This window comes from Macrobrachium nipponense, chromosome 24 (genome assembly GCF_015104395.2).
Source record: "Macrobrachium nipponense isolate FS-2020 chromosome 24, ASM1510439v2, whole genome shotgun sequence".
In the NCBI taxonomy this organism is placed as follows: domain Eukaryota; kingdom Metazoa; phylum Arthropoda; class Malacostraca; order Decapoda; family Palaemonidae; genus Macrobrachium; species Macrobrachium nipponense.
The window spans coordinates 52,476,903-52,489,703 of NC_061091.1; the positions used below are offsets into that span (position 1 = coordinate 52,476,903).

The following is a 12,801-nucleotide window of genomic DNA, read 5'->3' on the forward strand; positions in this document are numbered from 1 at the left end:
TAATACGAAAATGAAAGTGATTTTCGAGCCTTCTGAGTTGACGGCGATTGGGATACGAAAATGAAAGTGTTGTGAGGGTTGCTATGAGAGTCATTAGCCTTTCAAATCGACGTTATATCACTCGCTTCGCGTGCAGGAGGAGTATTCCCCCCCCCCCCCCCCCCCCCCCCCTTCCCCTTCCGTCAATTAATGATTACCCGTTTCCACCGTGATTCGCCGAGTGTTAGTACTCTGTCTCTTTGCCTGTATTGCTCGTTATTACATTAATTCTGTTAATCTTTCCACTTTTGCTTATTATTATTATTATTATTATTATAATAGCAGTCCACCCTCAGCTTCCAAGCCTAGAGGATGTCTGGCAGCTCCAGACGAAAGCTCGCTTTAAGAATAAAGAGAGAGAGAGAGAGAGAGAGAGAGAGAGAGAGAGAGAGAGAGAGAGAGAGAACTAATGACTTTGATGACTATGATATCATATTTTATCTGTATAAACTAAAATATATACATCGATGTTGACCCTGTATTTGATAATGACCTCCATAGGCGCTCTACTCGCCTGTTTAAGTAGTACGGAAAAAACCGCTATTCGGAAAATAGAGAAGAATCTCTACAAGCATAACGCTGGTGAAGTAGCCATCACTTTATAAAGTATGCTTGAGAGAGGTTCTGCTTCATAAGTATTATTATTATTATTATTATTATTATTATTATTATTATTATTATTATTATTATTATTATTATTAAATTGATATCACATTCTCGTGATCTTCAATGAAAAAATACAGTCCGCAGTATTATGTATTTTGGAAGCTTTCGCCATTTTGAAGAGTTTCAAAAGCTTCCTGTATGTAGCAATATACATACATGCTACACCGGACTATATTTTTCCATTTTTATTATTATTCGTTTGTCCGTGTGAAAGTCTGTTCTTCACTCACGTTTATCATAACACGCGGTTGCATAGGTTTAAGCCAAACTTGGCACAATATAAAGTTAGATCACAATGCATAGATGTAGATCAAATATGTTTAGATATATGTGACGAAGGGAGATCGTCTGTCTGTCCGTCAGTGAGTGAGCACTTATCATATTTTGCATCATTATTAGGCCGCAAAATCATTCCCTAAAAAGAGTGAGATTCCTGGTTTTCCCAAATATATGGAAGATGGAATTTGATTTATGCTTTATAAATCTTTTGAACGTGACTATATTACGTTAATTATTTTGTAATCCGTTAACAAAAATAAAGATAAATAATTTTTTTTCCTTATAAAGGTTAATAATGCAGACTGTAAGACAAATAAAAAAAAACTTGGGGGTAAAGACTTCTTTAACCTTAGGATAATAATTTCAGAAGAATATTATTCATCTTGGGAATGAAACCGTACAATAAAATAGCTCTCCTTTTCACTTAAGGACTTATGGTAGATGTCCTTTGTCTCGTCCAATAAATGAAATAAATTCTATTTATGATTCTTGCCTTTTCGAACTTATGTTGAGACCCTGTTGAACTACAACAGAGAAGGAGGCATAGTTTAAGTGAGGGATAAATCCTCGCTATTTTTCCCCTCATAGTATTGTTGTGTTTCGGAAGTTTTTGTTCTTTACTTCTTTCTCAAAATCACTATGGTAGATTCACATCAACCGTGCATTTGATGTCTACGCCAGTCCCTTACAACGCACCTGATTGGCTGTTGACATGCCAATCACAGGGCTGGAAAGTTTCAGTCTCTCTCGAGAGTTCACATGGGTAGGATCTATGTTCCACCTCTCCTGAGGGATGCGTCTTTCAAAAGTATCCCTCAGGAGATGTGGAACATACATCCTGCCTATGTGAACTCCCGAGAGACTGAGTTTCCAGCCCTGTCATTGGCTTATCAACCGCCAATCAGGAGCGTCGAAAGGGACTGGCCTAGACATCAAATCCACGGTTGATGTGAATCTACTATAGTGTTTTTGTTTTGCTACAGGCTATTCCGTCTCCCTCAGAATTATTTATACGAGAAAAAAAATTTTACAATAGAAAACAATACACCAGAAAAGCCACTTTCAGCAGAAGTAGTACATCCTAAACTAATTTAAGCTTTCATAACCTAACTAGTAATGATTTTCCAGCATATTGAAAAAATATATGAAAATACTGCAATGATTTCAATAAGTGAATATATAGCTGGAAATTGGTGTATTGACAAAGTAATACCTTAGCAGATGAGTTAAGCATGATTTCATTTATCAAAAGTAGAATAGTCAAAACAAGATTTATATTGGTAAAAGCGCTTGGCGATAAATGCCTTTTATTTTTTACTTCGAAATATGTTCATCTTGTTTTTTATAATTATTAATTTTATTTATGTAAATGCATATAATGTGTATGGTTTATCAGAAATTGCATTTGTCTGTCCGTCCGCACTTTTTCTGTCCACCGTCAGATCTTAAAAATTTCTGAGGCTAGAGGGCTGCAAATTGGCATGTTGATCATTCACCCTCCAATCATCAAACATATCAAATTGCAGCCTTCTAGCCCCTGTAGTTTTTATTTGGGCCAAGGTTAAAGTTAGCCACGCTAGTGCGCCTGTCAACGGTATTATTAGTGTTATTATTTGCTGGAAGAAGACCTTCATTAATACAGGCTTTATTGAAAATAATGGCTATTTCAGCCGCGTTTATTTTGTATATACTGACTTTTCTTCTCTACTCAAATTGGCTATTAAAACACCAAATAGGGGATTCAAGTAAAAAACGTGGTATTTGTCAAATTGAACATATTATACAAAATGCAGTACAAATTGGATCTTTTGTATAACATATTCAATTTGACAAATACCCCGTTTCTGACATGAATCCCTCAATTGGCGTTTTAATAGCCAATTTGATTACAGAAGAAAAGTCAGTAATAAGAAGGATAGCGAAACTTCTATGCAAAATAAACGCGACTGTAATAAACATTATTTTCAATAATAATAATAATAATAATAATAATAATAATAATAATAATAATAATAATGTAGTTTTAGATAGTATAAATGATAATAGTACTTGCCGCCTGCAGAATGAAAGTACTAATTACGCATTAGCATAACTGTAATGAAGTCATACGCAGTACCTTATAATTAATTCGTCGTCCGTGATTCATTGTATGTCGCTTATCACGCAATTAGGAAGTACGGGAAAATATCGTGTCGTGTTAAATCGTAATTTATTGAAGGGCGACTCGAGCGTGGTTTATCGTAATCGTCGAGCCTGAAAGTAAAAGTAACAGTAGATGTCGAGAGTAAGGAATACATTTTTTTTTATTTAGAAGTCGATTTGTTTATTATTATTATCATTATATTTTGTTTCTACCTCAGTCATCCAATTCGCCTGGGTGGTATTTATAGTGCAGGGTTCCGGGTTGCATCCTGCCTCCTTAGGAGTCCTCCATTTTCTCATTACGCGCTGTTTCTAGTAGCACACTCTCCTACCCCGGAGCAAGAGCCCGTGCCAGCACAAGCCTACCCTACTCTAAAACGAACCCCTGGGAAAACGGTACGCCACAGCGTCAGCTGGGCTCTTGTGGGCACCAGAAGAGTAGGAAAACCCATACCCACTTGGATGAAAGCTTCGAGACAGGAACCTGGAGATGAGTGGGCATTTTGGAAGATAAACCACAGGAAAGACATCAGTGGCTGAATTCCACGGAGGCCCTTTATTGATGTATTTACGTCATTCAGAATAACTTCTGTCATTATTTTTGCGTTTATTGCTTTGTTGATATTGTTATTAGTATACGCGCTGTCATTATTATTATTATTATTATTATTATTATTATTATTATTATTATTATTATTATTATTATTATTATTTTAGAAGAAATCCCTTTACGTATCGTACTTCTTCATTGATAAACATGGCAGTTTGTATGGCGTTGAGCTTATGGTGTGCCTTGTTACTGTGTCAAATTGAGAAGGCGTGTTATTATTAGTGTTAATAATAATAATGTATTTGCTATCTGCAACAGCATTATTATTATTATTATTATTATTACTATTATTATTATTATTATTATTATTGGAGAAACAAATCCACAGTTATGTAAATGTACATATATTTAAATTTAAAACTTTTAGGATAGCTTTCGGGAATCTTTTCGGTTCCCCTTATCAATCAGATTGAAAAGGGGAACCGAACAGATTCCCGAAAGCTATCTTAAAATTTTAAAATTTAAATATATGTACATTGCTATAACTGTGGATTTGTTTATCCATTTGAAGACTCGTGCTACTGAAGATTTTTAATTATTATTATGATTAATTAGTATTAATGTGAATAACTTGATCACGAAATATACAAAGCGTGATGCTATGTATAAATAAAGGTAATACCACGGAGGAAAATGAAAACGCGAGAACTGCCGAGATCTTTGGGTCTTAACGACCCTTTACTTAAGGCAAGACTTGACTTAGGTAAAGTTTCTCGTTTTTCATTTTCCTCCGTTGCATTACCTTTATTTATTAGTATTAATGTATTTGATATCTGCTACATTATTATTATTATTATTATTATTATTATTATTATTATTATTATTATTATTATTATTAGAAATACCCATAGTTGAATGAGGCTTGAAATGGAGAAACAAATCCTCTCTTATGTGTAGTATGCATACATATAATTAAAGATAAATCTGTACTGAGAGCTCTCTGGAATCTGTTCTGTTCTCCTTTTCAATCTATAGATTTGTTATCTCCTACGCCAACGTTATTGTTAATATTTATCTGGTTTTTATCATGATGAATAACATCACTTTTACTAAAATCGCATCTCTTCCTCTTTCTCCCTCTCTCTCTCTCTCTGGCCACTGCAGTTCCGCCGCCCCCGAGCAACCTGACGATCCAAGTTCGGAGTGGGCGGGTGGCCCACGTGTCGTGGGACCCTCCGCGGACGGGTGGCTACTCTGCCTTCAAGCTCAAGGTCATCCCCATCTCCGAGTCCGAGAACAGCATCACCAACTTCCCCATCACGGAGAACCAGCTGCCCTTCGCCCTCAAGAAGCTGACGCCGGGGGCCTCCTACGAGCTGCAGCTCTACACCGTCTACGAGACCAAGGAGAGCGACGCCTACATCTCCTCCAATTTCACCACTAGTTAGTCCTCTGTGTTCATGTTATTCATTTTTTCAGACAAACAAACACACACACACACACGCACGCATATATATATATATATTATTATATATATATATATATATATAAATATGTATGTATGTATGTATGTATGTATACATGCTGTTTGAACATATTTTCTCTCATGCAGTCTCTATTGAAGTAAAAAAGTTAATGTTATGTATGTGTATATGTACGTATACAATATTACATATGTATATGTGTATATATATGTGAATACGTAAGTAAATTCATATATATTATATATATAAGCATAACAATAATTATTTTTAGGCGGTGCAAAATATCCGCGAACGATATTGAAATTAAACCTAGTAATTTTACTAAGCTCGCTCTCTGTAGCCACTTATGGTTTCAGTGATATCGGCTGCTTATATTCACCGCCAACTAAGAAAGAAAAGAAAAAAAAAACTTAATTCTCCATTCTGTTATGCATATTTTTCACTTCATTCCCTTTCATAGACCTATTAACAGATTTGATTTGAATGAGTTTGGAAACGTCTCGTCAGAATTCATGGCCTTGATAATACCCTCTCAGTTTCAGACCCAGTTTATATTGATCCCTTCTCGCCCTCAGGACCCAACGCGCCTGGCAGGTTCATCGTATGGTACAGGAATGAAACGACAATGCTGGTGCTGTGGCAGCCACCTTACCCAGCCGGAATCTACTCCCATTACAAAGTAAGTTGCCGCGAAGCGTTTCTTTGTTGGCAAGTCATTGGTTGTGTGATTTTAATTATTTTCGAATCTCTCCTGGATACTGACCCCCCGCAAAGTTCAAGGGCCGGGGAGTCATTCTCTAGGGCTAACATTTCTTGAGAGGTCATTATCTTTATGATATTGACAGTGTTTTTTGTTTATGTTTTAGTGGTCATCCCCAACGGGCTTGTGGTATTAAACACGCCGCAAAGGTGGATACATACAGGGTTAAGACCCGTGGGTGTCAGTATCTAGGCAAGATCCTTAGTTTCATGATGAGGGTAATTTTATCGGTAGTGTCTATGCACCTACTACTTCGATACCATAAGATGTTCTTCAGGTCCACCCGTCATACATTCGCTGACTGTACATAATTAAATACCCAAAGCTTTCTGCACCTTTGCTACCCTCTGTTTCTGACCTTCGTATGTGCAAAATCTTCGAATCACTCGTCACCTGTCATATTGCAAGATTTTCTACGTCCGCCATTTTGGCATTCTGATACGTATCAAGACTGACTTTATTTCACAGAATATATTGTCAGTATATGTCTTAGAACGTTACTGCTTTGGTCAGTGTTCTTTTGTTCTGGTTTTTGGGTTTGCGGGAATATTTCATCCATAAATTTTAACTGGATTTAGGAGTAGATTTTGCTCTACTACAAATATTTAGTTAATGTTTATGTTCATGTATTTAGTTAATTTCTTCTTCTTCTTCTTCTTCTTCTTCTTCTTCTTATTATTATTATTATTATTATTATTATTATTATTATTATTATTATTAGTAAGAAATTCACAATCGCGTGAAAAACAATCTGATAAAAATCCATAATTATATAGTGAACTATATAATTCATCACTACCCTAGTACTATTCTACTTGCATTTAAATCATTTTTATTTATTATTTTTTTATTGATTTTTTCTCCATTAATAAGTGAGATCTCTCCTTTCTATATTTCCCTTTGCCTTGTCTTACTCCTTCCTAATGAACACCATTTTCTTTGGAAGCTTGAATTTCAAGTCAAGTTGTCCCTTTGGACTTGTTCCATATGACTAGGCTTAATAGGGTTCATCTTTTTAATAATAATAATAATAATAATAATAATAATAATAATAATAATAATAATAATAATAAAATCAGAGAGTATCAGATCTTGCTTGTCCTCCACCGGGTGACAGTATGGGAGTCATGACCCAGCCACCCACCCCCTGCAAACCGGTCTGTCCGCCTTGGGTGGGGCGGCATGGTAGGTCAGACATCCCCACTCCTGCTGCAAATCTGCTTGTGCACCCCAGGTGGGAGTTCGGGAGGGTAGGGGAGACACCAGCCCCGGGTTCATAAGAATGATATCGGCTTATGTGTGTATTTTTAGAGTTCACATAAAATGCCCTCACCATCTATATAAGTGACAATGTTTCCTGTTAATTTACCGCCTAACTTATCTAATTGAAGCGCTGGATGTTTATCGACCCCACATTTTACCGATTGAGCCAAATCTCTCTCATGACTGCGGCGTAATCGCCCTTTTAACAGACATGTTTCATTCGCGTTATCGACCCTGAATGACATTTATGGGCGTTCGGTAATGTGTTTATCTGTTCCCATAAATATGCGAAGATATGCTCGCATGTAGGGTTGTAAGGTAAAATATTGTGTTGTTGTGTTTGATGCTTTACGTATGTTGCTGATATTTTCTTTTGATTTAGTAAAATTGGTTACTGGTAGGGGTAGATGTATCTGTCATATATAATGGCGTATAGCTGTAAATTATACCCAAGGTAAAGCTAAGTCGATGTTAACAATTATTTGTTTATATATATATATATATATATATATATATATATATATATATATATATATATATATAGTGTGTGTGTGTGTGTGTGTGTGCTGTATATATATATATATATATATATATATATATATATATATATATATATATATATAGATAGATAGATAGATAGATAGGTCTATTATATGTGTATATATGTATATTAATTTATATACATATACATATACATGTGTATATGTGTAGTTTGTGGACATGACTGTCATTCCTATCAATTTTTTGGAATCTTGATTTAGACTCCCTCCCCTCCTTTTGTTGTTTGATCTCTGCTGCATTGTGTGTAAATGATTTGCAGTTATCACTCCCTTTTGTTTGTTGTTGACTTCCAAGTGAATCTTCAATTTTTGTTGCAAGTCATGGACGTTAATTTTAATTTTCTTTGCTTACATCTAATATCTTATCATACGTATTTCAAATTTTACTTCTCTCTCGTTATATTTGATTTTATTTTTTTTTTATAATATTTCCCTTCAAGCTGTCTGCAGCCTTGTATATAAGGCTCTTTGAGTGTTTGTTTCTTACTATCTGACGCACATCGAGCGTTTATTCAGAGAACATCATCATATGTTTGTGTGGTTTTGCCTTCTTTCTTACTTGGAAAAGTATTTGTTGATTTTCAAGAATGACTGTTTTTTGCCTCTCTTTCGAAATATTAAATCTGCTTATATTCGAGTCGGTTTTATTCCGGATTTATTCTTGCTAATTGCTTCTAGTTTATTTAATTTTCATTCTCTCTCTCTCTCTCTCTCTCTCTCTCTCTCTCTCTCTCTCTCTCTCTCTCTCTCTTAGTTTCTTTCCTTGACCTTACCATTTATATCTTTCACGTTACACTATATTTCTTTTAGCGTTAACCTGAAGTCTCTCTCTCTCTCTCTCTCTCTCTCTCTCTCTCTCTCTCTCTCTCTCTCTCTCTCTCTCTTTCAATTATTTCATTGACTTTACCATTTCTACATATTTCTTTTAAGACAGACGATTCCTTCTTGCGTTAACCTGGACATCGTCCTGCTTGTTCTCTCGACGTAAATATTATTTTGAGCGGACTATCTTTGTGATCTGTAACGACATTAATAGCTTCCTTTCGTCATCCTGTTATGGCAAAAGAAAATTCCTGGAGGTTGTTCACGTAAACATTTATTCTGGGGTGACGCCTTCCCCTGAGGTTAATGTCATCTCTCGGATTGTAAAGTGTTCTTTTAGATTAAGCTGACCTCATGCCAGCACGGGCTCTTGCTTATACACCAGCCCGTAAAAAAAAAAGAAAAAGAAAAGGCGAGGCTTTCGTATATTTTCTTTTAGGACCAAGGCCAGTGGTAAGGGCACCTTATAGTGCCCTTTTGTAGTCCAGGCACGAAAATAACAAGTAAAAAAATGCACGGAAGTTTCTTCGGCGCAGTCGAGTTTTCTGTCCGATGGTGGGCCTCCGCCGCGGCCTATAAGACTCGTAGCCGTGGACAATGAAACTCACCCACGGCCCTTAAGACTGTTAACCGTGGGCTGTGAAACTCAGCCACGGTCCGGTGGTGGCTGGCCTATCTTGTTGGTGCTTACAGCGCTGCCAGAGGTGACGATTATGGTTTACTTTAACGTTAAATAAAATACAAAACTACTGAGGCTAGAGGGTTGCAATTTGGTATATTTTATGATTGGGGGGTGGGTGATCAATATAACAATTTGCAGCTCTCTAGCCTCCGTAGTTTTTAAGATGTTAGGGCGGACGGAAAAACAATGGTGCCACCTATCTGCAACCCCTTTCATTCCTTTTACAGTACCTCCGTTCATATTCTCTCTCTTCCACCTTACTTTCCACCCTCTTCTAACAATTGTTTCATTGGGCAACTGCTTTGAGGTTCTCCTCCTGTTACACCTTTGTAACATTCATCTCAATTTTCATTTCAACTCCGAATAACGACATTGGTTCCAGGGCTTGCTCTTTGGCCTATATTGTAAATTGTATATATATATATATATATATATATATATATATATATATATATATATATATATATATATATATTCTGTACCTCTCAAAGAAATAAAGGTTATAAGATTCAGGAAGCACAGGTGCATTAAGAGAATTCCAAAGCTTGGTTGTAAAAAGAAGGAAAATGTCGCTGAGCTTCTAATCATGAGAGGAAATTATTTTCTGAGAATATATCTCTGAATTAGACTTGAGTTTTGAAAATGCTAAACCTCTTATGTTGGTTCCTGTTTCTTGTCCAGTATTGATTAGTTGCATGGGTCTGAAATTGATTCTATAACATATTTCAAGAGTATTTTTGTATTGTAAGGATTTCATCAGTTTATTGTTTATCAAAAACGTTGCAAACGTCTACAGTGTCATGTTTTTAAAAATGTTTCTAAAAAGTCGAGGGACAGTCCTATATCACGATTCTTTAAAACAGAGGGATCATCGTTATCTCTCTCTTCTCTCTCTCTCTCTCTCTCTCTCTCTCTCTCTCTCTCTGCATTCTTTTGTTTTTCTCTCTAGAATCTATCATAAAATCATTGTTTGTCATTCTCCCTCATGTCCTTGCTCCAACATTTTTCTCTCCTCTTCTGTCTGCGGCCGAGTACATCCCACAGTGTTACCATGACCACCTACCAGTTGATATGGCAACACATTGTAATGACGTAATGACCTACCGTATGGAGACACCCTCTTCCTCTCTCTCCCAGTCCAGAAGTCTCGGGTTCGGTTCCAGGTACGAGTTAGAAGTCTCTTGGTTCGTTCCGCTAAATCCAAGTAAATTTCTCTGCTGACCTGAACAGTGGATTGTGTACTTGGTAGTTAGTCGAATGAGGCGGGCTACGACAAAGGCTGTGAAAGGCAGTGTCATCCCAAAAGGATTGCTGAGATTGGTGGGTCATACTTTTCTGTAGCCACTGCCTTCAAGAAGGTGAAAAGGGGTATATATATAATATATATGATATATATATATATATATATATATATATATATATATATATATATATATATATATACTTGAAAATTTGCATAGAAAATATCTTGTAAAATGAGGATGGACTCCTCGAGGCCTTCCCATTTTTAGAATAGACTGGAAACTTCAAGGATAAACAGAAAGAAGATAACTTAGGATACAAATGGTCCAACACCCAAATAGGAAACCAAAGTTGGAAGTGGCGAACAATATACAAAATTGAACTTCCTCGCGCTCAAAAACCTAACTTGGGAATGAGACAATAAAACTGAATATATACATGTATGAAAAATGACTGCTAGCGGAACATTACGATAATATACAGTACGATAATATAGAGTGGATTGGTTCTCAACCAGGGGTGAATTTCCCTACCAGCAGGGTTTCAGGATTGTGACCACAGACTGGCAGGCTCAAACTGGGTCTAGGACCACACAAAACGCAGTGCGCAACGATCCGCATTACTGAGAGACCACGTTGGGCGTTCTCTCTGCTAGCTTTGTGTGTTTGTGGTAGTATTATTTTACATAATATTTAGAATACATCATTTGAGGCAGAATTTTAGAAATGGGAGTTTGGGATGACCTTACCTTACAGACCTTACAGCTTGTTCGGGTTTCCCCAGGTCCCTCAGTGTGAGGCACCTTTAATGTCTACCAGAGAATTGCTAATGCATCTTCCGGTATATTCTGCATCATTCGATCTTGTATGGTCTGGGATGCAGCTTAGATATTTGTCGAGCTTATTCTTAAACGCATCTACGCTCACTCCTGATATGTTCCGCAGATGAGCTGGCAACGCATTGAAAGACGCTGCATTGTCGATGCTGGTGCGTAGTGGATTAATGTCCTGTGTGCTTTCCTTATTTTTCCTGGTATAGTTGTGGGCACTTAATCTACCTTTGCTTGCTAGTGAAAGGGTGCATGGGCCAAAAAAAAAAAAAAAAAAAAAAAAAAAAAAAAAAAAAAAAAAAAAAAAAAGCTTGAGAACCAATGATTATACTCTATTCTGTGACATCTACATGAGTCAATCGATCTATAAACGTTCACAGAATGAGATTCTCTCCGCAGCGTTGATATCGAGATAACCGCTGATAGAGGAAATGATGTAGGAGGAACTTCGTGTGAAAATGGACGGTAGTGTTTAACCTTGACTTTAAATGTCATGATGCATGCTGAGTGTTTATTCGCATGACACAATGCATGCCGCCCGTGACTGTTGTCTCTATTGTTGGCAAAAGGCGGAAGGAAGCCTTTTCTTTTGTTCGTCCGAGGTTATTATTTGTCTTATGGAATTACTTCATTTTAATTAGACACATATATATGTGTGTGTGTGAGAGAGAGAGAGAGAGGAGAGAGAGAGAGAGAGAGAGAGAGTGTGTATTTTTATATACTGTATGTGCGTGTATATTTATATTATATATATATATATATATATAATTATATAGATATATATATATATGTATATGTATATATATATAATGTGTGTATGTATATACTGTGTGTATATACACATGAATAACTTTATCACGAAATATACAAAACGGGATGCTGTGTCTAAATAAATAAAGGTAATGACACGGAGGGAGGAAAATGAAAAAAAGCGAGAACTGCCGAGATCTTCCAGTCTTAACGACCCTTTACTAAGGGCAGGACTTGTCAGAACAATGAGAAACACAGTACAGGTAAGCACATACAAACAGACATTACAGGATTAACAAAAGGTCCAGATCACTTTAAAGAAACGAAAAAAAAAAAAAAAAACGCCCATGGGCTAGATAAAGTTTTAAAAGCAGCCACGCACTTGGTCTCGCCTTATCATTTTCCTCAGTGGCATTATCTATATATATATATATATATATATATATATATATATATATATATATATATATATATATATATATATATATATATGACTAGTAAAAATGTTCTGTTACAACAGAATTCCATCTAATAAAAGGAGCCCATAGAAACACCAAAATATAGAGAGAAAAGTACCTATATTTCAGAGACTGCTGTCTCTCTTCAGGCATATACCTGAAGTTAGAGAGACAGCAGTCTCTGAAATATAGTACTTTTCTCTCTATATTTTGGTGTTTTTATGGCTCCTTTTATATATATATATATATATATATATATATATATATATATATAT

At 36.0% G+C, this 12,801-nt stretch overlaps 1 protein-coding gene across 1 annotated transcript in view; it reads left to right on the forward strand.

Annotated features, from left to right (window-relative positions):
• The window catches only part of LOC135205628 (tyrosine-protein phosphatase 10D-like), a 254,197-nt gene that overhangs the window by 62,886 nt on the left and 178,510 nt on the right, over positions 1–12,801 (forward strand). Inside the window, 2 exon segments of the mRNA XM_064236423.1 lie at positions 4,841–5,119; positions 5,736–5,839. Coding sequence (XP_064092493.1) covers positions 4,841–5,119; positions 5,736–5,839 — 383 coding nt within the window.